Source organism: Triturus cristatus, chromosome 9 (genome assembly GCF_964204655.1).
Source record: "Triturus cristatus chromosome 9, aTriCri1.1, whole genome shotgun sequence".
Lineage (NCBI taxonomy): Eukaryota > Metazoa > Chordata > Amphibia > Caudata > Salamandridae > Triturus > Triturus cristatus.
Window position 1 is genome coordinate 11,050,204 of NC_140592.1, and position 14,038 is coordinate 11,064,241.

At 50.7% G+C, this 14,038-nt stretch overlaps 1 protein-coding gene across 1 annotated transcript in view; it reads right to left on the minus strand.

Annotated features, from left to right (window-relative positions):
• POC1A (POC1 centriolar protein A) overlaps nucleotides 1-14,038 on the minus strand; it is a 194,498-nt gene that overhangs the window by 10,924 nt on the left and 169,536 nt on the right. The window contains exon 10 of the mRNA XM_085624221.1: nucleotides 6,773-6,964. Within this exon, the coding sequence (XP_085480347.1) occupies nucleotides 6,773-6,964 (192 nt within the window). The remainder of the gene's footprint in view (nucleotides 1-6,772; nucleotides 6,965-14,038) is intronic.

Below are 14,038 nucleotides of genomic sequence, written 5' to 3' on the forward strand. Positions count from 1 at the left end.
TGCTTGTCGCAAATCCAGAATGGGCCTGAACTCGTTCTTGTCCTTCTTGCGAACGAGGAAGAACCGAGAGTACAGACCTCTTCCCCTTTGAGACAAAGGTACTTCTTCTACCGCCTTTTTTCTCAACAAGATGTCTGCCTCCGCCTGGAGCTCCCTCAGCTGGAAGCGAGAGCTGACCGGCGGAATCGCTGGAGGCGGGCTGATGAACCGAAGACTGTATCCATTGCAAACAATATTCAGCACCCACTTGTCCTGAGTAATTTTTCTCCACTCTGCCGGAAAAAATCGAATGCTTCCCCCCACTGGAGTGGGTAACGGTTGAGGGGGAAGTAACAGCTCAGGGCCGAGACCCGGCCGGGCCCTTGTTTGTGGTAGTAGCCTGCTGGCCACCTCTGCCCCTCTGGCGCTTCTGGAAGGGCTTGCGGAACTGCTGCTGTTGTGGCTGCTGCTGTCCCGAGCCCTGCCCACGCCCTCGGCCCGACGACCCGAACCTCCTCTGGAACGGTCGTTTCTTTTTCTCGGCCTTCTCTAACCCGACGGCCGTCAGGGTTTCCGCTTCAGCCTTCATGCGGGCCATTTCATCGTCCGCATGCTTCCCGAACAGGGTCTCCCCCGAGAAGGGCAAGTTGGCCACTCTCTGCTGCGCCTCCGGCTTGAGGGACGTCAGGCGCAACCAGGAATGCCGCCGCTGGTGGACGCCATGACAGTAGGCGTGGGCGGCCAATAGCGATATATCCGCTGCTGCGCTGATCGTTTGGTTAGAAACCAGCATGCCTTCGCGCACCGTCTCCAAGAAGTCCTCCTTCTTGTCTCGTGGCAGGAGGTCCGCATATTGCTGCAGGGATTCCCACAGGGCCCAGTCGTAACGGCCCAACAACGCCCCTGCACTCGCCGCCTTCATCGTGGTGGCAGCGGTACCACACACCTTCCTGCCCGCAGAGTCCAGCCAGCGGCTTTCCTTGTCCGGTGGCACCGTGGAGGCCGGGGCGGTCGCATGTTGTTTTCTCGCCGCCGTCACGATAACCGAATCCGGTTTCGGGTCCCCTCTCAAGAATGACGGATCCGACTCCGGGGCCCTATATTTCTTCATGAGCCTGGACGGAGCGGCCTTCGCTGTTGCGGGAGTGAGGAACAGTTCCAAAGCTGGTTCCACCAGTCCAGGCACGAGAGGCAGGAGGGGGCGAGACAAGTGTCTTTTATGAAGCGTCTCAAATATCACGGACGTCGTGGGTGTTGGAACCGTCACCGTGATATTCAGCTTCGCAGCCCCTCGCAACAGCACCTCCTGGAACGAGACCAAGTCGTCCACCGGCGACACCCTAGTCCCCGGGGAGTCCGACCGCGTCGGGGAAAGGTCCCTGTCCGAGGAGCGCGACCTGGACCTATACCTTCTGCGGCGTCGTCTAGAGTCTGACGAGGATCGCCCTCGGCTCCGCGATCGTCGCCTCCTGTGAGAGCGGGAGCGCGACCTCTTCGGCTTAGGCCTGTCCGCCGGTCTCGCTGGTCCAGGCGACCGTGGGCGTCGTGGCTTCGGGGTCCCTTGCGGCGGAGTCGGGTACCGTGGAAGGGAAACCGACCTCGGGGGGACCGGCGGCGGCACCGCAGGAGTGCTTGGCAGCAACAGAGGCCGGGGTGGCGGAGACAGAGTCCGCGGCCGCGGAGGAGGCGGTGGAGGAAGTGGAGACGGTGGTGGAGGAGGTGGCGGTGGTGGTGGTGGTGGCGGTGGAGGAGGCGGTGGCAGAGGTGGGAGAGGAGGAGGAGGCGACGGAGACCTCCGAGGCGGGGTATACACCACTGAGTACACCGATCCCGGCGACTCTCTCTTCCTCGACGTCGACCTGCGCCTCGACGGCGATCTTCTCGGCGTCGATCTCCTCCTCGGCGTCGACTTATGTCTCGACGGCGACCTTCGCCTCGACGGCGACCTCCGCCTCGACGGCGACCTCCGCCTCGACGGCGACCTCCGCCTCGACGGCGACCTCCGCCTCGACGGCGGCGATCTTCGCTTTCTCGACGTCGATCTCCTTCTCTTCATCGACGGCGAGTTGCGATCCCTCGACGCCGAACGCCGACGCCGGGTCTTCTCTCGACGTCGACCGCTGGACGCAGTCGAAGACGGCGTCGTCGCCGATGTAGTCGACGGCGGCCTATTCAGGTCCCTCGACGCCGATCGTCGACGCCGTTTCTCCCCAGAGCCTTGGGGAGACGGCGAACAGACGGTGGTCATCCTCCTCGACGTCGCCGTCGACGCCCTCGACGTCGACGGGGAGCGGGAGCGTTTACTGGTCTTCCTGCCCCTGGGGAGCCCCCCAGAGGCCTCAGCATGGGCCAAATCAGCCCCTCCAGACCCACCTGGTGCCTTCAGTCTTCGCTCCTCCAGAGCTTGAAGCCTGCTCTTCATCCTGTCCCTCAGGGTTCTTGCTGAAAACGAGTGGCAGATGGTACAGCTTTCAGGCACGTGGGACTGGGGAAGGCAAGCTATGCACACCTCGTGTGGGTCAGTTTTAGCCTTCTTTCGACCACATTCCGGGCACTTGTCGAACAAGCCAGGCATGTTGACAGTACCAGCTATTAAACACAAGAAAAAGTGACAAAAATTGCCAAAATCTCAATGAAAACCTTGAAAAAGGTAGAGCTCAATGCTCCAGGGTCCTGCTAGCAGGAGCCGGAAAAAAGAACTGAAAGTAAATGGGACCTGCTGGGCATTCTGGGATACTGGGGAAAGTTCTGGAAAACTGGAAAGTTTTCTTAAAGGCACAGTATCCTGTTCCAAGCCACATAATGGCAGCCTATGGGGCTTGTCTGTCCACTCCTTCCTCTCTATCATTCCAGTGGCTTTTGCTGGTAGAGGCAGGGTTTTTTTTTTTTTTCCTATGGGGAGAAAAACTGGACAGGCAGTGCTGTTTGTGGATTTTGGTGGAATTCTAGTTGAAGTACTGGACAGTGTAGCCTGTGGGTATAGGCTGCATTATCTGTCTTTAAATTAAATTCTCTCTTAAAGGTGTATGCAGGTCTGCATGATTTGTCACCTTTTAGAGATTATTTTTTATTGCTCCGGGGTCCGCGCACATGGGCGGGACTATTCACTAGATTATGACTATACACAGAGATCCCCTACTACAGAACCTGGTTTTACCGAGGTGCCCTCTAGTATATCTGTGGGAGCCTTATTAATGGGGAGTGGAGGTTCTTGGGTGGTAGCTGCAGGGTTGAGGACTTCTCTCAAAATGTTGGTTTTGACCTCCTGCATGGGCAGGGTTAAAGCCAGTATTTACACAAAGGAGGCAGTTTCTTCCATGGCCATAGGGTTTAGGGAATTCAGGCTGATGTCAGGGTAAGTGTCCAACCTACTGGCATCTTGTAGGTTCTCATGAATGTTACCTTCTTCATACGTGGGAATACTGTCGTCATGCTCATAGTGTTGTTCTGGCTATGAGAAACTGCAATGATGTTAAGGCGCCGTTGAGCTGCTGAATCCAATAAAACTATTGGATACGAATCCAGCGTTGATGCTGATGTCAAGTCTCAGGCTTGTAACGTTTGACACATTTTGTGGGGCGGAGGATTGGTGTCAACCTTGGACGGAGGGCGAGTGGTGTGGTTGGAGAGAGATGTGTTGCCGGCCCTCCAACAAACTGCCACCTCGAATCCATGGGGGCCAGAAGGCACTCTAGGGGGTTACATGTGGTACCAAAAATGGCTGCTACGGCCTCCTTCAGAGGTTGCATTAGCCTGTGGTTGCTTGCTGAGGCAGAAGATCATGTGGAAGAACTTCGGGAGTCCGCCTCGAGGCAGAGAGGTAATCAGCGTCATGCGGCTCTGAACGATGCGAGGGGCCATTCATGACACGCTTAAAACCGGTTGTCTTGTTTTCCAGTCAATTGTAGCATAGATGGACCTTGGTCCATAGCTCTTCCACCCCATAACTGGTTAAGGACTAGTGGAGTTCACGGTTCCTGCTGGCAGTAGACGCCTGGACCTACTAAGAGCTCACTTTGGAGCATAAGCATAAGAATGGTAAGACAATGGACCTCCGTTTCACGTGGTCATGGAAAGAGTGATGCTCACTTTGAGAGGTGCCTTCAGTTGACGCTGTTGGATAAGAGTATAAAAGTCCAGGCATCTTCTTCAGAATACACGGGTCACACATGTCTCAGAGGAGCAACAGTATTATCATCTCCAGCACCTGGCCCAGCTATTGTTTGGGAGTGCCCTGTAAGCAGAAGAGGATCCCGAGTCTCCAGACACCAAGAGCTCGAAGATCAGGCAGCATCGGAAGGTCCTTACACGTCCGCATTGACATTTGCTGCCACCACGGGGCATGCGCAATGCACTTTGGTCACTACTTGGTGTTTCCAAAGGGACCACATACAGCCACTGAAGAGCAGCATTCAAGTCAGATAATGGAGAAACTCAGTGAACGGACTAAAAAACGTAATACAAACTTGTGCGAAATAACGGGTATTATAAAAGCAAATCTAGTCATATGGTGGAAAACGCCACCAAATGTCTGCCACGGCTGTGGGCCCAAGGTGGAGACGAATGCAACGCTAGGGTCCTTGATCAGGGTCATGGATTTTTTTGACGAGAAAGAAGTACACAGATTCGTCTGATCGTACGAGTAGTAAGGATTTACATTTTTTTAGTAAATCTAAGACAATGAGAATGTTGTTAAACCCCGAATGAGGGGACTGAAGAAGCAAACTAGCCATAACAGTGATGTCACGTGTCAAAATAGAACGCTACGCCTAGGCAAGAATAAATATCTGCTCAGTGGAGCACATGCTTTTACAACTGGTTTAGACTGTCCGCATTAGGTAAGGCTCTTAGAATGAGGGACGGAAGGACATTACCAATGCCCAGTGGGCTTGTTTTTCCATAAACCCAGCTGGGAGGATTTATTTCATACCATGTGTTTATGGGGCTGCTCGTGGTCTATAAAAGGCCTTTTTATTGACGTCATTGAGTGAGAGGGAAGGCTGCATGGAAACAGGCGACTCATCAAAAGAGACTCTAAACTAATGTTGTGGTCCTAGGTCCATGCGTGTGTAGCATAGACACATATGTAGGCTAGGAGGACTGCGGACAGGTATGAGGGGTGCCCCCCGCCAAAGGCATCAGATTATACTGGCACTGTAAGGGAGTGAGAGTGAAGGAACCGTTCTAAAGAAAATTATCAATTTCAAACCACCTTTTGGAGGAGTTTACAGAGTTACAAAACAGTGGGGTGTGGTAATAATGTTGGAGGTATCAAGGAGAACAGCGCTCAGGTCAAAGGCCCTGAGCAATTACTAATAATGCTAATGCCACATTTAAGTGTTAACTATTTCACTTCCAGGGTGGTTATGTGCCAGAGCTTTTTTTTTTTTTAAACAAAATCAGCACTGGGTTGTTGCCACACACATACCTCTTAGAGTTTTGTGTGCGCCATTAGAAACAACTTTTTCCTGGCACAATCGAGCATAAGTATTGGTGAAAAATATGCATTAAAGTTTCAGGACAGCATGAAGAGTTACAGTAAAATGTGGAGATGTTTTTATTATTTTAAGAAATTTTCATTTGTCAAATGGACAAACACATCGTGGAACGCTAATTAAGACAACGTTGGCCTGAATATCTGGATTTCAGCAATATTAATCAAATATATGGCTTTACTTGGGAGAGAAAACAGACGCACACACATGCACGTGCTTGCACACACACACACACACACACACACACACACACACAAACACACACACACACACACACACACACACACACCCCGCAGCCCCCCACCTCTCTCTCTGGGTACCCCATACACCAGGGCCATTATTTTATTTCAAAGGGGACGGAGGGGCACATGCCCCCCCACCCCCCCCAACTCCCCGAGCCTATTATGGCCCTGAAGTCCTTACCCTCCAGTGCCATATACATTTGGTGTAAATTCTGTTAAGCGGTTCGTGATGTTGCCGTGTCTAAAATCCCTATGGGAATTTGCATGTGAAAAAGGCGGTTTGGCACCCCCCCTCTTTATTTCAGCCCCCGCTTGTCGAATTACCTCTATCACTATCAATGATGTCCCAGAAGATGTCCTGAGTGATGTAATCTGTAGGGTAATTAACAGTGCCTGGCAAGGGCGGGAGTAATAGTTACTTGAAACAACTATAACTAACGGATGAACCTCAGTGCTCCATGATCTGTATGGGGGTGTGGAGGGAGAACAGTGGTGCGTGGGGGTGAGCAGTGGCATCCATGAAGTGGCGGAATGAAAGCCCACATACTGAACACAGCATGTCTACCAGACAGCGCAGGCGCGGTCTAGGCTCGATCTCCAAGTGTGTGATTGTCATTCAACCTCATGCAATTTAGAGAAGTTATAGGGAATAACCTTCCCATTACAAACATCCTACTAGCAAGATCCGCACATGGTACAACCCAACATTCCTTGACACAGGGCACAGCCAACCTACACGTTTAACACACCAGAGGGAAGAGTGTGCCAGCCCATGCTGCCTGGTCCCGACCAACCCTTGCATCTCAGCACAACACTTTCTTTATCACACATATGGCTTTTGAACCAGATGATGTCACCAAGCATCTTAACAAGTGATGCCTCGAGGGTGGCTTCTGCATATGTGAGCTGCCATCTTCTGGTACACGTGTCATGATGGAAACGCAGAGTCTGGCGAGCAGGCTTCGTACACCGAGGACATGACCCCCATCATAGACAGCTGGGTCAAGACACGAGAAGACATGTAAAGGGATGCCCGGGAGTCTGAAACAGACGTACCTGGGTCAGAACATCGAGCTGTCCCACTATGTGCTCCAAGGTGTTGGTCAGCATTGGGGGGAGGCCAGGCTGGGCAGGATGCTGCTGCAGAACATCTGGAGGCGTCGCAGGTCGCTGCCACTGCGCTTGCTTGGGCTGCGGTTTACTTTTATTCACCATATTAACGGGGACTTCAGCAAAATGAACCTCCGGCTGTGAAAACACAAATGATATGTTAGCCGCAGAGTACAAGTGATGCAGGAGGTCAATGTACAACCTTATGGAAGTTGGCACTCAACTGCTCTTAACAGGAGCTTCCAGAAAAAACAGCATCATACCCACAGGATAGAGTCTTCGAGCCCTTGGCAATACTAAACAAACACCAGACGGAGACTGCGGACTCTGAAAAGCACCCTTAAAGCACCTTCCGAACAGTCTTGGCTCCACTACTGCTGCCCTCCTTTCCTGCGCGGGTCATAATGCAGAGGACCAGTAATTCTTTGCGCCGCCCCAAAATATAAATGACATGTCTTACACACAATAAATCATAAGGCTCACAGATCGTTTTTTTTTTTTTTTTTACATTTCCGTCTGTATTTATCCATATTTTTTTAAGCCATCTTATCAGTATGTATCCACATTTATTTTGTATTTTATAAATACATTACGTTGTTGTTGGAAAACGAGGCAGCATCTGTGGGGCCTTCGCAAATAAACACCCAATTGTAGCGCCTGACTCTCAAGAGGGTAGCGTTGCAGAGCAGTCTGAGGCTTACTCAAGGGACGTGATGTGGGCTAGTAAATCGCCATTTGCAGGTGCACAAAAATAACACTCAATAATTGATTGTTCAGTCTGTACTTTGCTTTATAAAAGTAAGAGTATGTTTATTAAACACACACTACTCAATACTATGCACCAATTTACAAATATACATAAGCTGCTGGAATTACTTCGTGACATCGCACATCTCCACCCCACCCGCAAGGGGGGGGGGGGGGGGAGGGGGTCTAGTACCTCCACTCCCATGTATGCACATCATCTTGCCCCCAATGCAGTTAGTTGAACATAACCTGGAGCAAGGGCCCTGCACACTGGCACCATCCCAGTGGCGACCCACCCCACTACCTCAACAAGCATTAAAAAGGGGTAAACCTGCCTTGGTGACACATGACCCTGACTGAGCATCTCCTACTGACCATAAAGTATGCACCTCTATATCTTAAGGGCTAGCAGTCTGGGGGCTTCACCTAAGCGCAGCAGCAAGAATCCATGGTTACGCACACTTTGGAATGACAGTACTCATCACCTTGGTTGATCATTTGAATGCATTGCAATTACAGCCCCTAAGGGCATCACAGATGAAATCACAGGATTACATATACAGCCAGACAACCTAGCAGGACAGTCTGGCCATATAACCCCACTTTGCTTATGACATCACCTTACACCAGTACTTCACATTGAACACGTGAACTTCAGTCCCTCTAAAAGAAATATCCATTAGTAAATGCATTTCAGTGCAATTACACCTTTCACCTCCAGGGGATGCCCTTCTCCCCTTCTCCCCCCCTCAGCCCTTCACTCCTCGATGCAATCATCAAAACACCCTCAGCTGAAGAACAAACGTTCCAGCCCAGAGAGTGTTAAATGCCGGCTGAGCCCTGGAGGGGTTATTCCTTTCGAATCCCCAGGACACTGAGGGTGACTTGTCTCTTCATGCTGTGGGGGGAAACTGCGCTTCTCCAGCCGCCTCCCCCAGCACCTTTTCACCACTGAGGGTGACCCCCATCCTCTGGGGGCCACCAGGCACCAAAAATGGTGATGGGCCCGCCTCCATCTTCGGTGGGGGCCAGGGTGGGCTCCAGGACCCCCTGCAGGCACTTTTACGGGGGCATCTCTGAGACCGGCGTGCTTCGTTTCGTCGGTCGCCTACCTTCCGGGGGCCATATCTCAGCCCCTGGGGGTCTGATCTGCCCCATTTTTGGTCTCCTTGCTCCTGGTGGCGTCCCTCAGGCACTGGGAGTACTCTCCTTCGCCCCCCGGGTCTCCAAGAGGGTTGATTCAGCAGGGAGCTGTCTTCACTGGCTCCCTGCGCCAGCCTTTCACCTTGCTCTCCTCCTTGGCCTCTCTTCTCCCTGCGCAGAGGCCACTGCTTCTGCGCACCGGTCCTGGGCTCTTCTTCTGGTGCTGATAGGGTCCTGGGGGCAGTCAGGGGGTCTCTCCTTCCAACTGCCCATTGCGCCAGGCTCCAGCACCTTCAGCCTCCGCAGACCACACCCCAGAGAGAGCTTCTCTTCCTGTGCAAGCACTTTTTTAAAGTTGAGGAGGGGGCTGGCAGGAAGCCTCTGTTGGTCCTATCAAACAGCGACACATCACTTCCCTGCCCCTGCTCCCTCCTTGTCCAGCCTCTGGGTTTGTTCAAAATGGCGTCGTCCAGTGTCTCTGGCCACATGGCCTCTGAAACCCAACTCCTTCCCTCCTTGGTGCAGCCTGGTGCCTGGCACCTAGTGATGGATGAGCCTGTAGCCCCACCCACAATCTCTTCATGGAGAGGAGGCCCTCACTTGTGGGAGAAAGGTTATCAATCCATCCAGCTGAGGTCAGCCCTCAGCCTGGGTCTGGTCATGGCTGCCTCAGAGAAACATGACAGTTCTGGATGCCCCAAAAGCAGTACAAATATGACTTTGGACTCTGCAGAATACTTCTTTTCATATACGCTACAGTGGACTTAAGCACGTGTCTGGAATCTGTAGGCCTAATGGAAGTTAATCTAGCCATGGGCTCCACATCCCCATAGGGGAATAAAGAAGTAAAAAACAGTAAGACACACTGACTTTCCCTGGCATGTTTCTTTCCAGTGTATAAAGCCTATTCCATGTCACCACCCAATACTGCATAAGTCCTGCCACACCATTCACTTTGTAGCTGCTCCTGGACTGCGCACGTTAGGAATCCCCCCCTGCGCAGCCCGTACACGTGTGCACACGCATGTACACGTGTCTGCATGTAACCAGCCCTGTGTCCCTTACTCCAGCTGCTGCGCAGTGGCCTGGTCAAGCCAGGGGGACACCAGAAAAATCCACATGCAGTCTCTTACATCCTGAGTTCACTGTGGGTGAGTCCCACCTTATGAGGCTCCCCCACAGTAAAAGCTCAACAATTAGGTGCTCAAAAAGCGAAAAATCCGGGCGGCCCATAGTGTCAGAAGCACCTTCTAACAGTTGTAAGGTTGTATATTTCCATATTTAATTTAACGAATAAACGAGCACTCCTACTTTGATGCCTGTTGTGCTTAAACAAATTAAGCAGCCAACAATGACAGAACAGTACACCCACAGGTGAATAGTAGGATTATTCTACAAATACATGTTGACATGACAGTATTTAATGAAATGTCATTCGGTTTTGTTTTTTGCCTCCCCATGCGGTCTCTGCTAGGCTGCTGGTCTGTAATTCATGAAAGACAGCATGAAGAGACACTTAAAGGAAGACCAATTTTCTCAATTTTTCTGCTTCTAAAAATAGATGCAGGCAGAAAACACATTTTTTCCTGTCTCTATGTATCTGTAAAAATCAGTAAATACTGAGAGCCTTAATCACAGCTGCATTTTTACCATGTCTTTCTTTCTGTTGGAGTATAGTGCGCAATCCTAGAACAGTGATCACAGCGCTGGGAGGCCCAAGCCATCTATACTAGTAGAAAAGCACAGGAGAGGTGCACGCATTCAGCAAACTTCTATGTTTTTTGTGAAAAAAGAAGCATTGATTCCGGAGGTTTCAGCAGTGTCCTATGGTAGTGATATCTGGGGGGCAGTGGACACTGCAGCCGTGCAAATTATTCAAGAAAATTGTGCTGGACGCCTGTTGTCCCTGCCCCGGAGTACCCCGGGCGTTGAGGAGACGAGGAACTAGGTCTCGGCAGTAATTCTGATTTTATCACACTATGTCCCCTGAATCTCAATAAGGTTGTTAGGATGAAATGGTTGCATTATGTCAAGTTTACTTTTTATGTTTTCAGTTACCCTGAACTATTTGATAACCCGATTCTGTCATGAAAGCAGATATGAAGGGGGCGAAGGGACCAGGCGCGAACCTGTCTGTCGGTTTTTGGAATCGCCTCTTTTATATATGGGGCTATTTCGGTGAGGGCGAGGATGTGATTTAACCTTTACTAATTTTATATATTCTATTGGTATTACCTTGGTTTTCTTCTTCCGAGCTTTCAGAGGAATTTCTAGACTGTTTCGGTGTTTTAAATGGTTTGTTTTTTAGTGGGGACTGGTGTTTCACGCTTGGGTTTTTACAGTGTTGCAATGATGAAGTGTTATGTATTTTTATGGTTGTATGCAAGATGAGGATTCCGGCCATAAATCTAATAATAAATCTTTCCATAGTTAGGCTCCCAGAATAGCCAATAAGCAGCCACTATCCGGATCTTTTTTATTCTGAACACGTGCATCACGCCTTTATTAGCAGCCCCAGGCACAGGTCTCTAAAACATCTGGAAGCAGTCAACAAACCAGCTTTTTGCGTTCAGGTGGTGGTTTTCAAAGAAACCTTCTCTCTGCTTGTAACCAAGAAAGTTTAGGATGTGAGGTCTTGAGACTCCTGAAGCAGCCTGACAGCCATCGATCGGGGGCGCTGACCACTCTGATCCTCTGTTCGGATGGGAGGTCTTTGAGGGTGATCACAGCCATCGATCGGGGGCGTTGACCACTCTGATCCTCTGTTTGGATGGGAGGTCTTTGAGGGTGATCACAGCCATCGATCGGGGGCGTTGACCACTCTGATCCTCTGTTTGGATGGGAGGTCTTTGAGGGTGATCACAGCCATCGATCGGGGGCGTTGACCACTCTGATCCTCTGTTCGGATGGGAGGTCTTTGAGGGTGATCACAGCCATCGATCGGGGGCGTTGACCACTGTGATCCTCTGTTTGGATGGGAGGTCTTTGAGGGTGATCACAGCCATCGATCGGGGGCGTTGACCACTCTGATCCTCTGATCGGATGGGAGGTCTTTGAGGGTGATCACAGCCATCGATCGGGGGCGTTGACCACTCTGATCCTCTGTTCGGATGGGAGGTCTTTGAGGGTGATCACAGCCATCGATCGGGGGCGTTGACCACTCTGATCCTCTGTTTGGATGGGAGGTCTTTGAGGGTGATCACAGCCATCGATCGGGGGCGTTGACCACTCTGATCCTCTGTTTGGATGGGAGGTCTTTGAGGGTGATCACAGCCATCGATCGGGGGCGTTGACCACTCTGATCCTCTGTTTGGATGGGAGGTCTTTGAGGGTGATCACAGCTATCGATCGGGGGCGTTGACCACTCTGATCCTCTGTTTGGATGGGAGGTCTTTGAGGGTGATCACAGCCATCGATCGGGGGCGTTGACCACTCTGATCCTCTGTTCGGATGGGAGGTCTTTGAGGGTGATCACAGCCATCGATCGGGGGCGTTGACCACTGTGATCCTCTGTTTGGATGGGAGGTCTTTGAGGGTGATCACAGCCATCGATCGGGGGCGTTGACCACTCTGATCCTCTGATCGGATGGGAGGTCTTTGAGGGTGATCACAGCCATCGATCGGGGGCGTTGACCACTCTGATCCTCTGTTCGGATGGGAGGTCTTTGAGGGTGATCACAGCCATCGATCGGGGGCGTTGACCACTCTGATCCTCTGTTCGGATGAGAGGTCTTGGAGGGTGATCACAGCCATCGATCGGGGGCGTTGACCACTCTGATCCTCTGATCGGATGGGAGGTCTTTGAGGGTGATCACAGCCATCGATCGGGGGCGTTGACCACTCTGATCCTCTGTTTGGATGGGAGGTCTTTGAGGGTGATCACAGCCATCGATCGGGGGAGTTGACCACTCTGATCCTCTGTTCGGATGGGAGGTCTTTGAGGCTGATCACCTCTAGCTCTTCGGACGGTCTTCAGTAGAGTGGGATTAAAAGGTTGGAAGAGTAGAACCTGAACAAGCGATAGCGGCGAGGGGGTAGTTACGGGGTAGCTGTCTGATCACAGTGACAGGAGGGGTTAATGATGGAAGAGTCGTAAACCACCTGATCTGTGCAGATCTATCAGTCTTGGTGTTTTAGGGACAAATACTTGTGTATGTGGAGATTGTGCAGTGTGGATGTATCCGCTCTATGCAAAGCACTTCAGCTGGTGCCAATGTAAAGGAACAGGAGCATTCCTCCCGGCCTCCAACGTGTGCTCGATGTAGGCAGATCTGCCCTCTTCTTAATGCGGATCCGATATAAATTCACCTATATTCACCAGACCCATATGGGGATGGAATGCCACTCATCACTTTGACTTCCAATTGCTCCTCTATTTTAGACGAAGTATTTTGGAAATTCATGTCCCTTATTAGGCAGTTGTTACATTCTTAACAGGACCAGATGTTATATATTGAATTCACTGCAATCTTGCCCAGATGAAGTCCATTTTTTGTTGGACGAAACGCTTTAGCTGGCTTTAAGAATATTAACAAAAACATTAATAAAAGAGGAACATAATTGGATTCATGAAATTCGCTGTCACTAATTTCCAAATTTTCGTGATCACTTTGAATTTCTTGTATGTGGTGCACCTTTGGTTGTAATGTTTGAAACCCCATCAGTGTTCCAGTATCTACTCACCTTAACAGCTACAACCGCTCATTTTGCTTCCTGAAAAGGACGCAAGTTTGGACCAGAGGAGAGAAAGTTTTGATATTGGACTTCCAGCTTGCCTAGTTATGGAAGAATGTCATAATGTCCACTAGAGACAACCTTGATGGGCTAGGATTTCGCCAGTCAAAATTTGAATCTTATCTGGGGGGTCCCCGGATTCCAATAATGATTAGTGGGGGTCTCCGGATACCAATAATGATTAAGAGGGGGCCCACAAAAAGTTAAGAACCATTGGGCTCCGGCACGTAGTGTCTGATGGAGGAAGAGCCAGCATGCCATTCTCCGAGACCACATCAGATACAAGCTCCTTGGCAATGGGCTCGTGTGGGTCGGGAAGAGACCTGTTTGCTCTGTTTCAAAGATCTGGAATGAATTATAGGACGATGAAGTCAGTCAAGTCAAGATGGATCTGCAGGCAGAAAGCTACCTAGGCATCAAGGGACTCTAGTTGGATTGTTAAATGTTCAACTTAAAGCAAAAACAATCTAATCAATGAGGTTCTGAGATCGCCCGTCAGAGTGGTCTCTGGCTTGGTCCATTCATGGAGGAGGAAGAGAAGGAAAGTAGCCCATTATCCGCTCTGTCAAACAGGATCTTTTAGAACAA